The 24785-nt window shown below is 35.7% G+C and overlaps 1 protein-coding gene across 1 annotated transcript in view; it reads left to right on the top strand.

Annotated features, from left to right (window-relative positions):
* The window catches only part of ZFAT (zinc finger and AT-hook domain containing), a 315315-nt gene that overhangs the window by 93373 nt on the left and 197157 nt on the right, over nt 1-24785 (top strand). Inside the window, exons 2-3 of the mRNA XM_044669247.1 lie at nt 8115-8291; nt 22797-23066. Coding sequence (XP_044525182.1) covers nt 8115-8291; nt 22797-23066 — 447 coding nt within the window. The remainder of the gene's footprint in view (nt 1-8114; nt 8292-22796; nt 23067-24785) is intronic.

Below are 24785 nucleotides of genomic sequence, written 5' to 3'. Positions count from 1 at the left end.
TCAGTAAAGAAGTTTTTTGGTAGTTTGATAGGTATGGCGCTAAATAGGTAAATTAATTTGGGTAGAATGGTCATTTTTATTATTATGTTAGCTCATCCTACCCATCAGCAATCAATGGCTTTCCAATTGTTTAGATTCAGTTTTATTTGTTTGGAGAGTGTTTTGTAGTTGTTTTCGTATAATTGCTGTGTTTGTTTTGGTAGATATATTCCTAAGTATTTTATATTGTCTAGGGTGATTTTAAATGGTGTTTCTCTTTCTACTTCTTGCTGCTCTAGTGTGTTGGAAATGTACAGAAATGCTGATGATTTATGTGCATTTATTTTGTATCCTGCAACTTTGCTAAAGTTGTTGATTATTTCTACCAGCTTCTTAGTTGATTCTTTAGGATTTTTTAAGTATACCATCATATCATCTGCAAAGAGTGATAGCTTAGTTTTCTCGTTGCCTATTTTGATACCTTCAATTTCTTTTTCTTCTCTAATTGCTACTGCTAGTGTTTCTAGTACTATGTTGAATAATAGAGGTGATAATGGGCATCCTTGTTTCACTCCTGATCTTATTGGGAAGGCTTCTAATTTATCTCCATTGCATATGATGCTTGTTGATGCTTTTAGGTATATACTGTTTATTATTTTTAGGAAAGGTCCTTCTATTCCTATACTTTTCAGTATTTTCAATTGGAATGGATGCTGTATTTTGTCAAAGGCTTCTCAGCATCTATTGAGAGAAGCATGTGATTTTTGTTTGTTAGATTGTTGATATGGTCAATTATGTGGATGGTTTTCCTAATGTTGAACCAACCTTGCATTCCTGATATAAATCCCACCTGATCATGGTGGATGATCTCCTTAATTACTTGCTGGAGTCTCTTTGCTAGTATTCTATTTAAAATTTTTGCATCTATGTTCATTAGGGAGATTGGTCTGTAGTTTTCTTTCTCTGTTTTTGATCTCCCTGGCTTTGGAATCAGTACCACATTTGTGTCATAAAAGGAATTTGGTAGGACTCCTTCTTTGCTTATCATATCAAATAATTTGTATAGTATTGGGATTAGTTGCTCTTTGAATGTCTGATAGAATTCACTTGTGAATCCATCAGGACCTGGCGATTTTTTCTTAGGGAGTTCTTTGATGGCTTATTCAATTTCTTTTTCTGATATGGGATTATTTAGGTATTCTATTTCTTCTCCTGTTATTCTAGGCAATTTATATTTTTGTAAATATTCATCCATATCTCCTAAATTGTTGTATTTATTGCCATATAATTGGGCAAAATAGTTTTTAATGATTGCCTTAATTTCCCCTTCATTAGAGGTGAGGTCTCCCTTTTCATCTTTGATACTGTCAATTTGGTTTTCTTCTTTCCTTTTTTTATTAGATTGACCAGTACTTTGTCTATTTTATCTTTTTTTTTTCAAAATACCAGCTTCTAGTCTTATTTATTAATTCAATATTTCTTTTACTTTTGATTTTATTAATTTCTCTCTTGATTTTTAGTATTTCTAATTTAGTTTTCATCTGGGGATTTTTAATTTGCTCGCTTTCTAGTTTTTTGAGTTGCATGTCCAATTCATTAATCTCTGCCCTCCCTAATTTGTTAATATATGCACTCAAGGATATAAATTTCCCCCTGGAGTACTGCCTTGGCTGCATCCCACAGAGTTTGGTAGGATGTCTCATCATTGACATTCTCTTCAATGAAATTGTTGATTGTTTCTATGATTTCTTCTTTGACTAATTGGTTTTGGAGAATCATATTATTTAATTTCCAATTAGTTTTTGATTTTCCTGTCCAGGTGCCCTTACTAATTTTTATTTTTATTGCATTATGATCTGAGGTTACATTTATTATTTCTGCTCTTTTGCATTTATTTGTAATGTTTCTATGCCCTATAACATGGTCAGTCTTTGTGAATATACCATGTGCAGCTGAAAAGAAGATATATTCCTTTTTGTCCCTATTTATTTTTCTCCACACATCAATTCAATCTAATTTTTCTAGGACTTCATTCACCTCTCTTACCTCTTTCTTACTTATTTTTTTGTTTGATTTATTTAGACCCTAAAGAGGAATATTTAGATCTCCCACTATTATGGTTTTACTATCTATTTCCTTCTTGAGCTTTGCCATTTTTTACTTTATGAATTTGGATGCTATGCCACTTGGTGTGTACATATTGAGCAGTGTTATTTCCTCATTGTTTATACTGCTTTTAATCAGGATGTAATGGCCTTCCCTGTCTTTTTTAATCATATCTATTTTTACTTTGGCTTTGTCAGAAATCATAATAGCCACACCTGCCTTCTTTTTCTCATTTGATGCCCAAAAGATTTTGGTCAAGCCCTGAACTTTAAACTTGTGTATGTCCACCCGCCTCATATGTGTTTCTTGTAGACAATATATGGTAGGATTTTGGTTTTTAATCCACTCTGCTATTTGCTTCTGTTTTATGAGCGAGTTCATCCCATGCACATTCAGAGTTATAATTATCAGTTGTGCATTCGCTGACATTTTTGTATCCTCCCCTAGTCCTACCTCTTCTTCTTACACTATTTCCTTTTAAACCAGTGGTTTGCTTTGAGCTGGTATCCCTTATCCCCTCCCTTGATTGCTTCCCTTTCTACCCCCTTCCTTATTTTTCCCCTCTTTTAATTTTTAAAGTCCTATTGAATTCCCTCCCCCTTCTCCACTCCCTTTTTTGACCTCCCCACTCCCCTACTCCCCTTGGTTTATCCCTTCTGACTTTCTCAGTAGGGTTAGATAGAGTTTTATATCCCAATGGATAATATAGCTACTCTTCCCTCTCTGGGTCGATTGCACTGAGAGTAAGGTTTAAATATTACCTCTTAATGCTCTCTTCCTCTCCTTCTTATAATAGTATTTGTCCACTCCCCTTCCCATGCCCTCTTTGTGTGTAATAGAATATCCTATTTTTCTTATTCACTCAAGTTTCTCTTGGTGTCCTCTACTATTCACCCCCCTATTTCCCACCCCCCATGTCATCTTAGACCATTTAGTATTCTACACTCTCCCTATGAATTATTCTTCTGATTACTATAATAATGAATACTATAATAGTGAATAGAGTTCCCTACAGAAAATTATACATAGCATTTCTCCACATAGGAATACAGATAATTAGATCTTATTGAAGCCCTTAAAGAGGCAAATTTAAAAATTATGAGTTTTCTTTCTTTTTTCTCTGTTTCTTATTTACCTTTTCATGTTTCTCTTGATTTTTGTGGTTGGATATCAAACTTTCCATTTAGTCCTGGTCTTTTCTGTGCAAATATTTGGAAATCTTTAATTTTGTTGAATGCCCATACTTTCCCCTGGAAGTATATAGTCAGTTTTGATGGGTAGTTGATCCGTGGTTGAAGGCCTAGTTCTCTTGCCTTTCTGAATATCATATTCCAAGCCTTGCGGTCTTTTAGCGTAGAGGTTGCCAGATCCTGTGTGATCCTGATTGGTGCTCCTTGATATTTGAACTGTCTCTTTCTGGCTTCTTATAAGATTTTTTCTTTTACTTGGAAGCTCTTGAATTTGGCTATTATATTCCTGTGGGTTGTCTTTTCTGGGTCTAGTGTAGAGGGTGATCTGTGGATACTTTCAGTGTCTATTTTACTCTCTTGTTGTAGAACCTCAGGACAGTTTTGCTGAATAATTTCCTTTAGTATGGAGCCCAAATTTCTATTAATTTTTGCTTTTTCAGGAAGACCAGTGATTCTCAGATTGTCTCTTCTTGCCCTCTTTTCTTGATCTGTCAATTTCTCGTTGAGATAATTCACATTTACTTCTATTTCATTAGTCTTTTGATTTTGTTTTATTTGTTCTTGCAGTCTCGAGAGATCATTAGCTTCTAATTGCTCAATTCTAGCCTTTAGGGACTGGTTTTCAGTTATAATCTTTTGGTTTTCCTTTTCAGTCTGGTCATTTGTGATCTTCAGTTGACTTGCCTCACTTTCCAATTGTGAAATTCTGCCTTTTAAACTGTTATTTTTTTGCTAGATCTCTTCCATCTTTCTCATCATCTCAGATTTGAACTCTTCAATAGTTTGTGACCAGTTTTCATTATTTTGGGAAGGTTTGGATGTGATTACTTGTTTGTTCTCCTCTGCTGTTTGCTCTGCTGTCTGGACTTTCTCTGTGTAAAAGTTGTCCAGTGTTACAGATTTCTTCTTGATGATCTTTCTCTTTTGGGGTTCTTGAGAATGGCTTGCCATTGTTAGCCCTGCTTCCTCTCAGGTTTTTCCTCACACCCAGAGTCTGTTTGAGCTCTCTAGGCTCATGAAGTCTCAGATCTCATTGTTCTCAGGGTCAAGCCTCCTGGTGGCCCCCTTGTTTTTTCCTCTGTCTGAGGCTCCTTTAATAGTTTCAGGGCTCTGTTTCCACAGTCGTTCACCCCCCTGCACTGGGTCCTCACTCAAGGTCCATTCCTGCGCTCAGGATCCGTGGACTTAAGAGCCTGAGCTCAGGGTCTGCATTCAAAGTCCACGCACGTTCTTTAGCCTCTTGGGGTCTTAAGTATTGCTGCTCTCAGGAACAGGCCGTGGTGACCCCAGGTAGCTGCCAAGGACTTAATGGGTCCCCTAAGCTTGCTCTAGCTCTGGTGCGCTGGCTTTGGCACTGTAGGTGGTGTGGGGTGGGCGAGGGGGTTGCTCAACTTACGTTTTAGTGAGATCTATTTTGCTCCCTTATCACATGGAAATGCCCCAATTCCATGTACCTTCAATGCTGCGCCCTGTTGTGGAGTCCCTTCGTTCCTCTGGATTTGTTTTTATGTCTTCTTGAGGAGTCCTATATGTTTCGGTTTGGAGTGGTTAAGCAGCTGCTTTTTACTCAGCCGCCATCTTAACCAGGAAGTTCCTTCTTTATCTCTTTTAATCAGATCTGTTTTTGCTTTAGTTTTGTCTGAAATCATGACTGCTTTTCTTGCTTTTTTTTAATGTTAGTTGAAGCCCAATAGATTCTCATCCATCCCCTTACCTTTATTCTATGTATCTACCTGCCTCAAATATGTTTCTTGTAAACAATATATAGTAGGATTCTGGTTTCTAATCTACTCCCCTATCTGATTCAGTTTTATGGGTGAGTTCCCCAGCCTTTTTATTTTTTATTTTATTTTATTTTTTTGTGAACTAGGATTTCTGAAAACTGTTGATTCTGTCTCCTCTGCTCACGGCTTGTCCGACTCAGCACTGTGAGCTCCTTTGCCCAAAGGCTGAGGGTTTTACTCTGGATTTGAAAAGGCCACGGGCAATAGACTTTGGAGACTCTTGTGGACTGGTGCCAAGGATTAGGACTTCAAGGGTTAGATGTATGGTATACTTTGCTTTTGGCTTGTTAGGTTCCCAGGGTCCTGAATTTGGTCTACACTTTTTTATATTTCTCTTGAATCTTGTGTTTGAATGTTGGTTTTCTATTTTGCTCTGTTCTTTTCATCAGGAATGCTTCAAAGTCTTCTGATACATTAAATATCCATTTTTTTCTCTTAAGATTTATACTCAGTTTTTAAAAACAAACAAATACTTACTTTCTGGCTTAGTATGAATTATAAGTCATAAAGTGCCAAGGGCTAGGCAATTAGATTTAAGGGACCTGCTCAGGGTCACATAATCAGGAAGTGTCTGAGACCAGATTTGAAGGTAGGTCCTCCCAATTCCAGGCCTAGTTGTACTTTATACTCACTATTCCTAGATGCATTATTTATGTTTGTAATCTTATCTTTTTTGACTTTTGGAATACCCTATTACAATTGCTCTGCTTTTTATAAACTTTGACGTTGCTAAATCTTGTGTAATCCTAGGGGCATCTGGGTAGCTCAGTGGATTGAGAGCCAGGCCTAGAGATGGGAGGTCCTAGGTTCAAATCTGGCCTCAGACACTTCCCAGCTGTGTGACCCTGGGCAAGTCACTTGACCCCCATTGCCTACCCTTACCACTCTTCCACCTATAAGTCAATACACAGAAGTTAAGTGTTTAAAATAAAAAAAAATTAAAAAAAAATTAAATCTTGTGTAATCCTAACTATAGCTCTGTGATATTTTGATTTTTTTTTTTTTTAGTTTGCATTATTTTCTTCTTGACCTGGGAACTCTAGAATTTACCTATAATATTACTGGAAATTTTCATTTTGGAGTCTCTTTCAGGAGGTCATCAGTGAATTTTTTCAGGTTCCCCTTTACCCTCTGGATCTAAAATACTGGAGCATTTTTCCGTTATAATTTCTTGAAATTAATCTAGGCTTATTTTTGATCATGGTTTTCAAGTAGCCCAATATTCTTAAATTATCTCTCCTTGATATATTTTCTAGGATCTTGTTTTGCCAATAAGATATTTCATATTTTCTTCTATTTTTCATCTTTTTTTACTTTTTTTCTTTTTAATTTCTAATGAAATCATTAGATTCCAGTTACTCAATTCTACTTTTTAAGAAATTATTTTCACTAAGCTTTTGAACTTCTTTTTTCTATTTGATTAATTTTGCTGTTTAAGAAGTTCTTTTCTTCAAAGAATTTTTGTACCTCTTTTACCATTATAGCAATTCTGTGAAGATTTTAATTTCTTCAGTACTTTTTGTGCCTCTTTTTATTAGACTATTCATTGTCTTTTCCTAGTTTTCTTTTACTACTTAAATTTTTTTCCCCTATTTCTCCTCTTTACACTCATTTCTTTCTTTATCTCTTCCTGGGATTTTTGTTGAGTTTGTGCCCAATTAGCATTTTTCTTTGAGGATTTGTTTTTTTGTAATTGTTTTCACATTGTTGTCTTCTTTAGTTTATGTCCTGATCTTCACTGTCACTATAACAGATTTTGTAGTTAGATTCTTTTTATGTCATTTGTTCATTTTTCCAACTTACTTAATGACTTTGAATATGGGACTCTGCTTACTTGGGGATGGGTTGGCCCTGACCCAAGCTTCAGGTATTTTGTGATCTTGTTTTTAGAATGAACTCTGGGGATCTTTAAATTTTCAGTTTTTCCAAGGTGGTATGATCTAAGGAGCGGTGTGGTTATTAATCCCCTGACTATGTTCTGTTCATTACTCAGAAGGTCCCTTGTCCCTATAGCCATAAGTACTAGTGCTTTTCTCTGCCTTAGAACTTTGACCAGGGCCCCAATTCCCCTGTGACTTACCACAAGCACTCCCCTCCACCCTGGGATTGTGATCCAGAACCATGTATGTGCATCAGAGTTGTCAAACAGCACCAACTGCTGCCTGTAATCTGTTTCTGACCAGTTGTCTGTTCCTCTTAACATCTTTGGGCTGAGAACTCCTGAAATTGCTGCTGCCGCCGCCGCCACTGCCTCTGAAGCCTACCACTGGTTCTGCTGCCAAAGTACTTGCCTTCTGGATTGGCCTTTACTCCAGTTCATAGAATTTTCCTGCAAACTTTCTAAGATGGAAAAAATGTCTTATCCTGACATTTTGTTGTTTCTGCTGCTTTAAAATTTGATTTAAGGTATTATGCTGAAGTTGTTTGGAGAAGAATGTTGGGAGAGTTCACCTGGGTTGCTATCTGTATGACACCTCTTGGCTCTGTTCCATCCAAAGGAATTGTGATCCTGAAGTATCAAAGGGACATTATTATGAATTAATTTTACCAGGAAATTAGTTCATGGCATAATCCTAGAACAGTGTTAATGCAAATATATTTATTAGGTGCTCAATTAATTTATTTCAATGTGATAGACATTTGTTAGGTGTTTACTGTCTACATAGCCTTGGGCTAGATGTGTATTAGAATGTTTACTTCTCAGTAGAAGTGCTGTTTCACAGAATTATGGTGCTGGAAGGGATCTCAGACATTATCAAATTCAATTTAAATTGCAACAAGAATATTCTCTGTAACATGGTTAAAAGTAAGCGTCTGCTTAAAGTCTTCAGTGATGAAGAACTCATTACTGCAAGCAATCTTGCAGAGTTTTAACATTTTTATTCTACTTAATCCAATAGGGATATTCTTCACCTTGGTAGAAAAAAATAAAAACCATATATGAGCCAAATAGTTTTGCCTTTTAAAATTATTTAATGCATATCTTATTATCTTTTTTGTCTATGTGAAATACATGATTTCTAGATAAATTAATATGTTATTTTTTCTCCTACAGAGCATCATTCTATCTTCATGTGTAAATTTTGCAACTTATTCTCACCAAGTCAGTCAGAACTACTTTCACATGCATCTGAAAAGCACAAAGAAGAAGGGCTTAATATCGATGATATCATCATTCCACTCAGGCCACTTACTACTACTGAACCCAGGAATCAGAAGAAAAGTGGAGAAGGTATGGTGAAATGTGTCTTAATTTCTCTTTCTCTCCCTCCCTCCTTCCTTTCTTTTTCCCTTTCTCTCTCCCTCCATTTCTCTCTCTCTTTCTCTCTCTTTTTCTCTCTTTCCTTCCACTCCTCCCTCTCAGTCTCTCCTTTCCTCCTTTTCTTCCTCTCCCTCTCTCCCTTCCTCCCTCCTTCAATCTCTCTCACTTTCTCTGTCTCTGTCTCCCCCTCCTCCTTTTTTCAGTTTGTATTAATATATTTTTGACTTGCCTTAATTGAGCATATTAAATTTTGTTGACTATTTTCCATGACTTCATATGAAATAGAATGGTTTGTAGCTCCTCGATTTTAAAAAATAGATATTATTTATGTATTTTCCGATTTCACCTAAATTTTCCCCATACCCTTGTTGTCTTTATTGATTTTTAAATGTCAGGAATAACCATATATCTAAGTACTAAGAATAACAATGCATTATTAGACAAGTCAATAATAAATATTTCCTTGAACAGTGACTAGTATACTGAAATACCCACACCACTGTATTCCTTCCATTTAAAGATTAAAATGTTAAGATTATTTATCTATATTGAACATCTGCTGTATTTACAGCTGATGATTTACAGTCACCATGAGGGTAATTGACAACATGAGAGACTTCAAGAATTTTAGTTTTTTAATTAGGATATAGACTTCAAGTGAGTGCATGCTCACTTTAAAATCTGTATCCCCAAATTCTATGAAGATCGTAAATACCAAGTCACATAAAAAAAGCTGTAACATCTTTTATTTGCATTTCTCAAATGTTATCAGTAGTAGAAGTTGTATTTTATTCATAAAATAGCAAGTTCTGCCATAAATGTAGCTAAAACTTAAGTAGAATTAAAAAACACAAAATACTAAATCTGTAAGAGAACTTATATGACTTTAGTCACCCAAGAGATGATTAAGTCACTTTGTATATGATGTGGAAATTGATGTACTGAGAAAACTTTTTCATGACTTCATCAAGTCCTCTTTCATTTTCTGAATGTAGAAACGACAAAATTGTTTACCAAGGGCCTGTTGTAGGGTAGAGAGACTGATGGCTATTTTGTGAATATTTGTATAGAATCATGAAATCTTAGAGTTGGAAGGCTCTTCAGAGATTTTCTAACTCACCCTTCAAAACGTATCCTTCAACATCTCTAATAAATGTTCACCTAATTTCTACTCTCTTATTGATCTATAATTTTTCCTTCTCTATTGGACTGGCTGTTTTGTACTTCCTACAAACATGCTCATGTCTCCCATATCCTCAAAAATTCTTCCTTAATCTGTCTGTCTCCTCTAACTACCATTCCATATTCCTCCACAGTTGGTATCTCCACTTTTCTGCTCATTCTCTTCTTAACTTTATGCTGTCTATCTCATTACCCTATTGCTCAACTGAAACTGCTATTTCCAAAGTTAGAAGTGATCTCTTACTCACAGAATTTGAATGCCATTTCTCATTCCTCCTCCTTGACCTCTCTGCTGACTTTGACAAAGTTGATTACTCTTTTCCCCTTGATACTTTCTTCTCTCCAGATTTTTATGACACTTCCTTTTCTTTGTTTTCTTCCTATTTGTTTGGTGACTCCTTCATGGTCTTCTTTGCTGGATCTTCATCCAGGTTAGGCTTGCTAACATTAGGTGCCCAGATCACTCTTGAGTTCATTCCTCTTGTACTCCTATAATATTTCCCTTGGTTGTCTAGTCAGTTTCCTTTCTTTCAATTATTATCTCTTAGAAAATGATTCTCAGACCTATTTGTTCAACCCTGATTTCCCCTTTGACTTCTAGTTTCACATTTCCAATTGCCCATTGAACATCTTAATCTACAAGTCTTATAGACAAGACAGCTTAAACTCATCATGTCCAAAACTGAACTCATCTTTTCCCTCTAACTCTTCCTCTTCCTGACTCCTCCTCTACTGTCCAGGGTTCCATTATACTCCCACCCCACCAGGCTCACAATCTAGGGGGTCATTCTCAACTCCTAATTACCTTTCACATCCTCTTCCCCAGTATTTGCTTAGTTGTGCAGTTCTCTTCTTTCTACTTTCATAATAGTATCAGGTACCACCTCTTCTCTCCTTTGACACTGCCATCACTGTAGTGTAGACCTTTATCATCTTATTATGCCCAAACTATTTCAATAGCTTGTTAGTTTTCCTGCCTTAAGTTTTTCCATATTCTAGTCCACCCTTCTCTCAACTGTCCAGTTGTTCTTCCTTAAATGTAGTTTTGATCATCACCTCTTTGATGAGCTCCAGTGGCTTCCTGTTATCTCTAGAGTCCAATATAAAATACTTTGACTTTTAAAGCCTTTTATGAACCCTATATTTCTGCTCTTCTCTACCTGATTCTATAAACCACTACTCATGTCCTGCCATATTTACTTCAATCTAATGACATTACCTTCCTTGCTGTTCCTTTCACAAGACTCTCCATCTCCCTTTTTAGTTCATTCTCATGGGCTACCTCCCATGCCTGCGATTTTCTCTTTTCCTTTCTGCCTCCTGACTTGTATGGCTTCCTTCAAGTTTCAGATAAAGTCCCAATTTCTTTAAAAAGTCTTAACGAATCCTCCTTAAGCTTAGTACTTTCTTCCTGGGATTATATCCAATTTATTGTGTCTGTATATGTATGTGTGTGTATATCTATATCTCTATATCTATGCATAGTTGTTTGCATGTTGTCTTCCCCATTAGATGATTATTTTCTAATTTCTTTGAATCCCTAGCACTTAACACAATGCCTTCTAAATGCTTATTGACTGATATAAGTAGCATTTATATAGCTCTTTAAGCTTCGTGAATATTATATCATTTGATCCTCAAAATAATCCTGGGAGGTAAAAGCTATGATCACCTCATTTTTCAGTTTGGGAAAAGTAGGCAAGCAGAACTTAAGCAACTGCCCAGTTACTTAGCTGCAACAGCTAAATAAATGTCTGGTGCTGGATCTGAATATGGGTTTTCTTGCCTCCAGGTCCAGCATTCTATATATTGAGGCATTCAGCTGCTTTAAAAGAAAAATAATTACCTGTGCCTAAAAAAGTCCCCAGTTATAAGCCTCTTGTATAGTAATCAGGCTATTTAAATTCCTAGTCCAACTATTTAAGGATTGAAGTGTTGAGAGAACTTATATTGATCAATGATGTTGGGGTAGTTAATGGTTTCTGCTACAGGGTCCATTATGACCTACCAATAGTACAAGTGAACAGTAGAACCTTAAACAACTTTTATGTGACTTAATACTATGCTAGATATATTGCATAATTCTGCCATGGAATGGCCAGAGGGACTTATTAGCTAAACTTTTTTTTATAGACAGACTATCCTTGTTAAATGTGTCAGACAGATGGTCAACAAATGAATTTATTTTGAAATACTTTTCTGTATATTCTCTGGAAGAAAAATCAGGTTATTAGTAGGATTGATGCATCCTGAAAATAAATTTCTTGTCATATTTCTTGTTTTTGTACAGGAATATATGTCTTATCTTCCACTTAATATAATGATAGTTTGGTAGAAAATTTTCCCAGTTCTCTATTGCAGCTATTCCTTTTATACCATGTATTTTCTTTTTCTGTGGGGATCTAATTATTGTTACCTAGAAGGCTTCTCTAACTCATCCATTTTCTGCATTTAATGCTAATCAGTATGCATAGGTCTTGACATTATACAAAGTATAGCTCACTTTATATACGAAATATGAGAAATTTTTTGTAAATCAAATCTATATGAAATGAAAGATTTCCCCCACTGATTATACTTTAGTTTTGACTTCCTCTTTTCATTGATTTCACTGTGAAATGCTTAATTTGTAAAAAGTGCTGAGATATGCTAGGTGAGTTTCTGGTTAAAGGAACCATTTGGTATATACTTTTGTAAATCACAAGATACTTCTCTCAAGTAAATAATCAATCCCAGATTATATCAGATGTTCATGAAGTAGAGCATATAGATTTGTTAGGCTAAATCTGTTGACATTGCCTATTGTACAATGCCTGTCACATAATAGGAACTTAATAAATTCTTTTGGATTGATTAATTGATTGTTTTGGTTAGCAGGTGAGTATGAGAAACGGAGGTTTTTTGAGACAGTGTACAAGAAGTTTAGAATATTCCTATGCTTATTCCATATTTCTCCTTTCTTCTCTCCCCAAATTCATAAAATTATTAAATCAAAACAGTTGCTTTCAAATGAACACAAGTTGGTTTCATTCTTATGCAACTTTCCTTTTCTTGAAAATCATGAGTTCCTTACCCATAAAATGGAAGAGGATAGCAGAATGGATTAGAAAGTAGAATCCCACAATACATTTGTAGGATACACATTGTTTTAAACTGAGGGCCTGGAGTTGAATGTTCAGGCTTAGTAAAAAAGTCAAGAGTCATTGTGATAATATCAGACAAAGAAAAAAGCAAAATTAAACTTAATTAAAAGAGAAGATGAATTAGTATCAATCCTAAGCATATCGGTACCAAATGGAATTGCATCTAACTTCTTAAGAGTTAATTGAGTTATTGGGAGAAATACATAGTGTGCCTATAATAGTGAGGGACCTCAATTTTCCTCTCTTTGACCTAGTTGAATCTAACTAAACACACACACACACACACACACACAAAACACATACATGAATGGAAAGGATCTGAATGGAATTTGAGAAAGGTTAGATATGGAGAGTATTGAGTGGAAATAGAAAGTTTCTCAACTCTGCATGCTACCCTCACAAAAAATGATCACATTTTAAGGCTTAAAATCTCCCAAATAAATTCAGAAAACCAGAAGTATCAAATGTTTTTTTTTTACCAACCATAATGAAAGAAAATTACTTTCAATTAAAAAAGAAAAATAGTTCATTTGTTGTCTAGTTTTCATTGATATGTTCCCTATCATGAATACAATTACTATAGTCATCCTTGTGCCACAGAGAAGTTGTTTTTTCAAAGAGCATTCCTTGGTAGAGTCAAGACTGCTAAGAACTAATGTCTAAGATTTCAAGTCTAAGTCAAGACATTAAGAAACCTATGAATTTTCATATTCTTTGTTCTACTTCTGAAAAGTCTCTTTTGGTTGAATTGAACAATTTCTGGTTTTTTCATTGTATCATAGTATTATAGAAGGTTCTACATATTGATAGTATTATTGTGTCTTGTAATTGGAAAAGACCTTAGAGGTCATCTAGTTTAATTCTTTCATTTTAAAAACAAGAAAACAGATTCATAGAGGAAAAAATGAGTTGCCCAATATCAAATAGCTAATTAGTGATAGAAGCACTTCTGCTATACCAGTTAGCTTTCTATGAAATATTTTTTGAACATTATTTTTTATATTCAAAGGAAAGTCCCATTTACTTTTTGGACTTCCATATCCTCCTTTGCAAAATGGGGATTATATAGGAAATACTTGACACACATGATCATTATGAATATTAAATGAAATAATGTATATTAAAGTTTCAAAAGCTTTAAACATATTATTATTGCTGCTATTGTTATTTTATTTACAGTGATGATAATGATGATGCTAGTAATGATGATATTTGGTGCTCTGTTAATTTACTTGTCTAGGAAAATGTCTCAATAACTAACACTTTTAAACTCTGAATAAGCACATGTAGAATAAGCAAGTTTAGAGTATTTGAGGTACCTTACAATGTTAATTAATGGATATTTAACAGTGCTATAGGAAGGAATTTTTTTCATGCAATAGACTCCTCATTTCAGTCAGTCTTTGCTCAAAGATTGGGCAGTATATGTGTCTCATCAGTTTAGAACTTTGTGCTGTCTTATCAGTCAGTTGCTGGATAGGCTAAAGTATTTTAAACCTTTATTGCTTTAGGGAGGCACTGTGGTTTAACAGAAAGAATAATGGACCTGGCTTTACATCCTAGATTTGCCATTGCCTGTGCTACTTTGGACAAATTTAAGGATTATAAATAAGATTTATAATTGGAAGAGACTTCACAAGGCATGTAGTCCAATAGCCTTATTTTACAGCTGAAGAAACTGAGACTCAAAGAGGTTAAGGAATTTGTTTAAGGTTACACAGGTCAACAGTTATCACAATTGGGATTTAAACCCAAAGTCATTAAATCCAAGAATCTAAAGTGTTAATTGATATTTTTTTCACTATTTGATACTTTTATATCCACTAGATTATTTTCATAAATGCCTTTGATTACTAATTACCCTAATGGTTCAAAAAGTACTTTTTGAGGCTTTCTTTATGTATGCTCAGTATCTTGCCAGTTCTTTGGCAAACTTTAGGATGACCTGCAATATGGGAGCAATTTTAGGTTATTTGAGAAGGACATAAAATTTTGTCTTTGAAAAGTTAGTCCAGTATCAGGGAGCAAAAATAGATTAGAGAGTCAAGCCATGAAGACCAGATAAAAAGCTAATGGAATAACAAAAATATCCAATAATTTCATGATTCCCTCAATTCATCCAGCCTTCCTAATAGGGCCATACATGACCCGTATTCATCAGTGAATCATGGGATACTAGATCTAGAAGGTCTTTTACAGTTCACTTAATTCAAGTGCCTATCTGATAACTAAAGCCCCTCTATTAATTTGGACAGGACACAACTAATACTAATATAATTTTAGATCTGGACATTAACTGTAAGCTTTTAAAAATCATTATGAAATATTCTTCCACATCTCAGCTTATATGACAGGAGGTGGGTGTTTTATAGGCAATAAACTGATTTAGCTTTCCTGACCATTCATTACTATACTGATACGTTATGCAATTGAAAGCTTTTGCAAAGAATAGTAAATAACTGTTCTAAGCCCTGATAGACCTACCAATTTTTTTTTTAATTTTTAATTTTTAGAAAAATTTTCCATGGTTACATAATTCATGTTTTTACCCTTTATCCCCTCACCCCCCCCGACCCCTAGGTAGCTAACTTGCTTTTCCACTGGTTTTAACATGTGTGATCAGTCAAGACTTATTTATATATTATTGATAGTTACATTGGTGTGGTCTTTTCGGGTCTACATCCCCAATCATGTCCTCATCAACCCAAGTGTTCAAACAGTTGTTTTTCTTCTGTGTTTCCACTCCTGTAGTTCTTCCTCTGAATGTGGGTAGCGTTCTTTTCCATAAATCCCTCAGAATTGTCCTGACACATTGCATTGCTGTTAGTACAGAAGTCCATTACATTCGATTTTGCCACAGTGTATCAGTCTCTGTGTACAATGTTCTTCTGGCTCTGCTCCTTTCACTCTGCATCAATTTCTGGAAGTCTTTCCAGTTCACATGGAATTCCTCCAGTTTATTAATCCTTTGAGCACAATAGTATTCCATCACCAACATATACCACAATTTGTTTAGCCATTCCCCAATTGAAGGGCATACCCTTGCTTTCCAGTTTTTTGCCACCACAAAGAGTGCAGCTATAAATATTTTTTGTGCAAGTCTGTTCATCTATGATCTCTTTGGGATACAGTCCCAGCAATGGTATGGCTGGATCAAAGGGCAGGCATCCCTGGGCAAGTCACTTGACCCCCATTGCCCACCCTTACCACTCTTCCACCTAGGAGCCAATACACAGAAGTTAAGGGTTAAAAAACAACAACAACAACAACAACAACAAAAAACCGTGAATGCACTGCTGGTGGAGTTGTGAACTGATCCAACCATTCTGGATGGCAATTTGGAACTATGCCCAAAGAGCGATAAAAAAAAAATAGACCTACCAATTGATCAGAAGGTGTGTATTATTTCTTTTGTTCCTTTAAAAAATATAAGTTAATTTTATACTTTAAGGAATCAAAAGATTACCAAATCACAGAATTTCCAAATTTGAAGAAACTTTGGAAGTCACCTAGTCCAATTATATCCACAAAAATGATTATTCAGTTTTTCAATCAGTCAGGTAACTCTCACTAAGTACTTGCTCTTTGCTAAGCAGCTCAGTGGCTGCAGGAGATAAAAAAAGCAAAGAACCAAACAATCCCTCCTCTCAAGATGCATGTATTTTAATTGGTGAGGCAAATAAATACCTAAGTATATTTAGCAAATAATATAAAGAGGATAACTACAATTGACTATAAAGTAGAAAAATCAAAGTAGTTTGGAATCAGGAACAGTAGCATTTGGGGTTAATAAAGAAAGGCTTCACATAAAAGATGATTCATCTTGAAAAAAGAGAGGAATTCTGTAAAACAGAGGTTAGGAAGACATGCTTTTTAGACACTACAAAGAATTTTTTTTTTTAAACCCTTACCTTCCATCTTGGAGTCAATACTGTGTATTGGCTCCAAGGCAGAAGAGTGGTAAGGGTAGGCAATGGAGGTCAAGTGACTTGCCCAGGGTCACATAGCTGGGAAGTATCTGAGGTCAGATTTGAACCTAGGACCTCCCATCTCTAGGCCTGGCTCTCAATCCACTGAGCTACCCAGCTGCCCCCTACAAAGAATTTTTTAATCTTAAAAATTAAGATAGGAGATAGAGGACAAAGTGTCCTGTGTGTTGGAGAGAAGGAAGACTACTTGATCTAGATCTTAGATTCTGACAGAGGGATTGGATAACAAGGCTGGAAAGATAGATTTGAGCCTGGTTATGAAGGCCTTTACTAAACAGAAAAAAATTGATATTTTATCCTAGAGGCAATAGGGTGTTTGGAGTTGGTTTAACAGGGGCATGATATGATTAACACTTTGCTTGACAGCAGCATATAGGCTGGGTTAGAGTGCTGAGAGATTTGAGACAGGAGACTAATTAGGAGGTTGTAATAATCTAGGTGAGAAGTGATAGGATCAGAACTAATATGATGATTGTGTGTAGATCAAAAGGGATCAGATATGAAAGATGGTCTGAAGATAGAAATGGCAAGATTTGGCAATGGATTGAATTGCATGGTTGAGAGAGGGAGGAGTCAAGTATGAAACTAAATTTACAAATCTGGGAGTCTGAAAGAATGGTGGTGCCTTTCACAGAAATAGGGAAGTTCAGAAGGGGGTGGTTTTTTTTTTGTGTGTGGGGAAGATAATTAGTCCTGTTTTGAACAACTAAGTCTTACTTGGTTTTGACTCCTTAAACATCATGTTTCCCCCTATCATCACCAGAAATCTTTTCATGATGAAGTTTGCTTCAGCTTTAGTAGTTAATACTGCATAAGTACCCTTAATTTCCTCTTCCCTCTGATTCGAGGGAGGTAGATCAAAAGTCTATTTCCAAACTCTCTTTATAAAGGGCTCAGAATTTCCAGGCAACCCTTCATTTTCTACCAGCTGCTGTGCTTGTCTTTGATTTAGTGAACATCATTCTTCCAGTCTGGATATTCTTTGGGTAATTCCTCTCTTGGATTCTTCCCCATTTTCAGCTTGCTTTTATGCATTATCTTCTTAATTTAGATTCTAAGATTTTTTGAGCATAGGTCTTTCTTTTTTTGTATTTATATCCCTAGTGCCCAGTACATTGACTGGCATATAATATCATTTAAAAATGTTTGTTGACCATTGACTATGTTGAATTTGATGTTTCTAGGATATTCAGTTTGAACTGTCCAGTAGGCAATTGGTGAGTGGGGAAAGATAAGAGCTACCACTATAGATCTAGGAATTACTTATATAGGGATGATAAGTAAACTCATGGGAACTGATATGGGGCCAAGTAGGAGGGAAGGAGGAGAGGAAGAGGATAAGAGGATCTAGCTTAGGGACACCTTGAGTTAGTTAGGGAGAGCAAAAAAGGCTCACTGTGCTTAGACAGGTACAAGATGAACCAGGAGAAATTATTGCCACAAAAAACCCAGAAAGAAAAGAGTATATAGTAGTAAAGAATGGTTGACAGGCATAAATGGAGTAGAATGAGTAGACAGAGAGGGATGAAGATTGGGAACAGATCATCAAATTGTGAACAGATCATCAAATTTAATCACTGAGAGTTGCTTCCAATATGCCAAGCTTTTTGCTAAATGCTTAGAATACAAAGAAAGGCACAAGACAGCCCCTGCCTCTAAGGAGCTCACAATCTAATAAAGGATAGACAGCATCTAAAAGAAGCTGAAAATGGTGTTGGAGAGGAGGTTAACAAATGGGACATAATAGAATATGGCAGCTAGGTGGGAAATGATCTGAGGAGATAAAATTACAGTGTTGATTTCATGGTGTGGAATGATGAATTTCTGGAGATCATGAAATTCAAGACACCATTGGTAATAAGGAGAGAGCAGATTCATTTGAATGACAAGGTCTGAAGCTGACTGCAAAAGGCATAGAAATTAATAGGAGTAGAGGAAAGGAGGTAATAGACAACTTTTTCCAGGAGTTGGCGGAGAAAGGTAGGAATATTAATAGAATGATCATTTTAGAGGTATTTTAGTGTCTATTGAATAATGTTTTAAAGTTGGCTTTCCCTGGGCATGTTTGAAGGGGATAGGAGGGAAGGAACTAGTAGATAAGAAGAGGGTGAAGATGAGAAAGAAAGGAATTTTTTTATTCTTTTTGTCTATTCTGAGTTTACACTTGTGGAAGGGAATCCTTTATTCCCTTTGTCTATTTTTGAGTTAACACTTGATTAAGTACCTCTACTTAGTACCTCACTAGATTGTGAAGAAAGGATGAACTCTCTTTTGTTTACTTTTGATATGAATCAACAAAAGCTTGAACACTCTACTTAGCACTAGGTGGAGGAGCTCTCTACCCTTTGAACTCAATCAGCCAGGAATCTGTGAACCCTTTTGATGAGTATTCACTTCTCCAGAATGTGAGAAGAGGTTTCCACAAACACTGCCCTATGGGCTGTGCTGGGCAATTTGGAAGCTGTGATTGGCCCATGTGAAGAGGGGAAGGGACAAGAAACCACTAAAAAAGGCCCTGAATTTCTGGGGCTAAAGGAGTTGACTTCAAGAAGGAAGTTGGCTTCAAGAAGGAGCAACTTCAAGAAGGAAGTGGGCTTCAAGAAGAAAGTCAGCCTCAGGAGTCATCTTTATCTTGAGTCATTGTCTTGACCTACCTCTTGAAGGAAACTTGGGTGAGTGAATAGCTGGCTTTCATTTCTTGTCTTCTGGAGAGAGTTTAATTCTGACTGAAGGTCAACAAGTCTTGACTGAGTCGAGCACCAGAGAAATATTTAAATAGATAGGCTAAATGTCTTCTCTACCTTTCTGTATTTCTCTACTTTTACTCTTTCCACCTCTTTTCTAAATAAAAGCTATTAAAAGTCATTTTGACTTTGAGCTATAATATTTTAAATCAGCAGCCACCATGTTATTTATAATTTTCATATATTTTAGTCAAACTATTAAAATTTAATCCCTACAAGATGATGTTTGGCATTGTATTTTTTTGGAGAGGATGGAAGGGGAAGGGATCATGGACATATGTAGAGTGGTTGGCCTTGGCAAGGAGAAGGCATCTCATCTCATTTTCTGTGACTAGGGGAAAGGAAGAGAGAGGTTAGAATGACATTGAGGAACAAGTTTAGGAGGGGGTGAGATAGGGATTTTAGCTAAGAGAGATGGTATGATAGGAGTTTATTTTTAGAGAGAGGAATGCCATAGCAGCAACTTTTCCTAAAAATTTTAGGCCAAACCCCTTGGCATTAGCTAAGTTTAACCCCTGCTTTCCCTGTCAGTTTACCTTGGACTTTTCCTAAGGGGCCTCCTGTCCTTGTCCCAGCCCTGGTCCAGACCATTATACTTTGGCAGCCCTTGCTTATTAACCTTCCCCTTTATATTGCTTCATTTTCTTTATTCACATCTCCCCCCCCCCCCCAGCTCTACTGATTTATTCTAAAAACATTTTTATTGATGTGCATTTTTTATATTACATTTACAGATAATACTATTCCTTTAGAGGTCTCTCATAACAAAGTAAAAGAATTAAACAGAACTAACAGTATAATGTTTTTACCTGAAAATGCATGTAATATTACATATTTGTGGCATGCCTTTCCACTCTACTTTTAAAAATATCTTAATTAACATGTTTGTTTTTCTCCCTCTCACTCCATTGTAAAAAAATGATGAAAGAAAAATTCCTTGTGAGAAATGTAGTGAAGTAAAATAAATTCCCTCAATGACTGTATATTAAAATGTACATGTCTCATTTTGTACCCTAAATCGAGTATCACCTCTCTGTAAGGAAGTTGATAGAATGTTTTATTATAAATCCTCTGAACTCATGGATGGTCATTGTGTTGATCATAGTTCTTACAAGTTTCAAAGTTGTTTGTTTTTATACAGTTATTATGAGTATCTTGGTTAAGTCACCTCCCAAGTTTTTATACATTCTGTAGTTATTTTAAGAGGAATTGCTTTTAGACTCTTCCTGTTGGGTTTTATTGGTGATGTAGGCAAATGCTGATGATTTACATTTTGCAAGTTTGCTGAAGTTAATTATTTTATTTATTTTTAATTGATTCTTTAGAGTTAACTGTATCATCATATAATCTGTAAAAGTGATAACTTTGTTCCTTATGTAATACTATTCTGTTTGTTTTTATTATCTTGTTACTATAGCTAGCATTTCTAGTACTATGATAAATAGAAGTGGTGACAATGGTCATACTCTTTTCTGTTTCCATTCAATAATTGCCCAAAGTCTCTCATATCTAATTATTATAAAATTCTGTTCAAGTTCCCTCCCTTCCTTCCTTCCTTCCTTCCTTCCTTCCTTCCTTCCTTCCTTCCTCCCTTCCTCCCTTCCTCCCTTCCTCCCTTCCTCCCTCCCTCCCTTCCTTCCTTCCTTTCATCTTTTCTTATTGAGGGGGGTATGGATATGTGTATTTTTGTCCCCCCAACTACTCTCTCTTTGTAATTAATTTATTTTTTCTTTTAAGTATTTTCTAATCTATGCCATTTTTACATCAATATTTTAATATTGAAATCAATTTACTATTGAGTGAAGTGTAATATTCCTCTTTATCTTTTAATTAAGCCCAATATCATAATTGTTACTACTGCTTTTTGTATTCAACTGAGGCATAATAGATTTTGCTCCAACCTCTTGTTTTAATCTATGTGAATCTATATTTCAAGTTTGTTTCTTGTAAAGAACGTATTGTTGGACTTCACTTTCTAAGTCATTCTGCTATTATATTCCGTTGTATTTCTGAATAGAAGCAACTTTTTTTTCCCTCAGTACTCTTCTTCCCATTTCTTCCAGTGGTCTCCATCTGAATACCTTTCCTTGACCTGGTTGTTCAGCCTTTATCTGCTTTTTGACATTAAGAATAGTGTTTATAATAAGAATATGTGTTTTATATGTGTAAATGTTTTTGTGCCTTCTCCATATATGACTTCATCTTGAAGATTCTTTCCCCTTTATGAATGGAGACTTGAGTGATTAAAAGGAAACGAGTCAGATAGCCAGCACCATTACTGAAGAGTAAGCAGTGACAGACTAACCTCCACAAAATTATAAATTAGGGAAAGCAAGAAGTTTTTATTAGCCTCTCACTTCTTCTTTCTTCAGCCATCTCCTTCCCCAAGACTCTGATTCTGGTACAAACCCCTCTCAACACCCTATTTACTCCAAATTTATCCATCTTGGGTCCAATTTAATCCAAAGGAATGAATCTTTTAGTGATGGGAATTTCAGGTCTCTGTAGCAGGCTTAATGTAGCAATTTGAGTGGGGAGATGGGTGTGTGGAGGGATTTTAGTGGAACCCCCAAATTCTTTCACAGAAGTAGTGCCCTGTTCTACTTTCACATAAATCCAACGACATTTAGATTTTCCACAATATCTATCTTAAAAACCCCAACTTTTTACTTTTAAGAAATAGAATAATCAAAAAGAATTTAAAGTTGCAAAGTAATTTAAAAGTTTTTAATGTATCTCCTCCATCTCTGACATTTAAATTCAGTTGGTCGCTAGGAAACTATGTAAAGTTATTATTTATTTTTAGTTCTTTAGTTTCTTGCTTTGGGTTGTATTTTTTCTCTCTCCTTCTGGACAATTTGACTCAAATAATTATGATTCGGAGAAGTAGTTTGAATGGTTGTGCAACTCATTAAAAACACAACGAGCTTAAGTTAAAGCAGCCTTTTATTTTTAGAGCCCATTTCAAAGAAGTGTTTAGCATTTTTTCTGGAACTGACTTTAAATTAAAATGATGGTTAACAAAGAACATGATTTGTGATCTGGGAACTGTCAGTCATAACTTAAATCATAACAGCTTTCATAGAAGTCACATATAAGTGCTCTGATAAAATAATATATTGCAGTCAGGAGAAAGAAAGGTGTCAGGATTTTAAAGCTGTTGAATATATTATAGATTGCTAAATAGCTGTAATGGTGTCAGTTTGTAAGGCTGTTATTAGTGCACAGCTGTTAGCGCCCTGACTTTTTTTTTTCCTTCCCATTTTGACTTTAGAATTTGCTTTGATAGCTAAAATGTGAAATACTACCTGTATTTTCAAACTTGGTTGTTCTAATACATAACCTCACTTCCTCAAATCCTCTTCTATCCCTTTTATGCAACTGAGTCATTTTGTTCTTTTTAATGCTTCTTTATAGAGCTTTTGGTAGTAAAGAGAAAACGGGGAAGACCAAAAGGTTCAACTAAGAAGCTCTGCCCTGATGAGGAATCAACTGAAAATAATAATTGTAGTCCAAATGAAGAAAACCAGCTGGTTCCCCGTGAAGGAAACAGCCTTCCTGAAGTCACTGAAGTGGTACCTGACAACTTGGAGTGCCATAAATGCTATAGAAAATTCTCCAACACTCGGCAACTAAGAAAGCATATCTGTATTATTGTGTTGAATATAGAAGAGGAAGGTGATCCAGGTAACTTACTTCTTTAGCACAAAACATGGCAAAAGATTTTAATACTATCCCTATTTCTCGTGACTTAGCAATGACTTTATATGATTCCCATTGTTTTAGTTCATATTGGTAGATATACTTTTTTTTTTAACATTTATTAATATTTATATTTTAGAAAAGTTAACATGGTTACATAATTATGCTCTTACTTTCCCCTTCACCCCCTGACCTCCCACCGTCCCCTGGCCTATATGCATTTCCACTGGTTTTAACATGTGTCATTAATCAAGACCTATTTCCAAATTGTTGATAGTTGCATTGGTGTGGCACTTTCGATCCCCAATCATGTCCTCATCAACACATGTATTCAAGCAGTTGATTTTCTTCTGTGTTTCCTCTCCTGCAGTTCTTCCTCTGAATGTGGGTAGTGTTCTTTACCATATGTCCCTCAGAATAGTCCTGGGTCATTGCATTGCTGCTAGTACAGAAGTCCATTACATTCTATTTTACCACAGTATATCAGTGTCTGTGTACAGTGTTCTTCTGGCTCTGCTCCTTTCGCTCTGCATCAGTTCCTGGAGGTCTTTCCAATTCACATGGAATTCCTCCAGTTTATTATTCGTTTGAGCACAATAGTATTCCATCACCAGCATATACCACAGTTTGTTCAGCCATTCCCCAATTGAAGGACATACCCTCCTTTTCCAGTTTTTTGCCACCACAAAAAGCACAGCTATAAATATTTTCATACAAGTCTGTTTATCTATGATCTCTTTGGGGTACAAACCCAACAATGGTATGGCTGTATCAAAGGGCAGGCATTTTTTTTATAGCCCTTTGAGTATAGTTCCAAATTGCCATCCAGAATGGTTGGATCAGTTCACAACTCCACCAGCAATGCATTAATGTCCCAATTTTGCCACATCCCCTCCAACATTCATTACTCTCCCCTTCTTTCATTTTAGCCATTCTACTAGGTATGAGGTAGATATACATTTAAATGCATATCATCCATTGATAGATATTTATCACATTCTGTTAAATAAGTTTCAAATCATGTCAACAGATATTTATTAAATAATTTCTCTTTGTAAGGACATAACTGGGGTGCTTTAGAGGACACAAAGCATAAGACATATCACCTGTCCTTCAGAAGTGTACAGTAAGGTTTAGGGAACATGGCATGTGTGAGTATATACATAGACACACATACATATGAAATTAAATAGCAGTACAAAAAAATTTTTTTAAACCCTTACCTTCTGTCTTGGAGCCTTCTAAGGCAGAAGAATGGTAAGGGCTAGGCAAGGAGGGCTAAGTGACTTGCCCAGGGTCACACAGCTGGGAAGTATCTGAGGTCAGATTTGAACCTAGGACCTCCCGTCTCTAGGCCTGGCTCTCGATCCACTGAGCTACCCAGCTGCCCCCAACAATACAAAATTTAATAGCATTCAAATAGAATACCAGAAGGGATGTCAAAGACCTACCTATGATTCATCATCAGTTAAATTATGGACAGGAATTGCTATAGGTATTCAGAAAAAAGAACTTACTTTTGGATACCTTGAACTGGGAAGATATTACATTTAAGGTGGGGGTTAGATTTCATCCTTGAAAGGTTTGGATAGCTAGACACACAGGGAAGGGTACTCTGAATGGGTGGGAGAGTGTGAGCCAAAGTTCAAAGACTGAAAATCATAAGGTATATTTGAGGAATTACATTTGCCAGTTTGGCTAGAG

This window comes from Gracilinanus agilis, chromosome 1 (assembly GCF_016433145.1).
Source record: "Gracilinanus agilis isolate LMUSP501 chromosome 1, AgileGrace, whole genome shotgun sequence".
NCBI classification, from domain to species: Eukaryota; Metazoa; Chordata; class Mammalia; order Didelphimorphia; family Didelphidae; genus Gracilinanus; species Gracilinanus agilis.
Note: the sequence above shows the minus strand (reverse complement) of the source record. Positions and strands in the feature narration are given on the sequence as shown.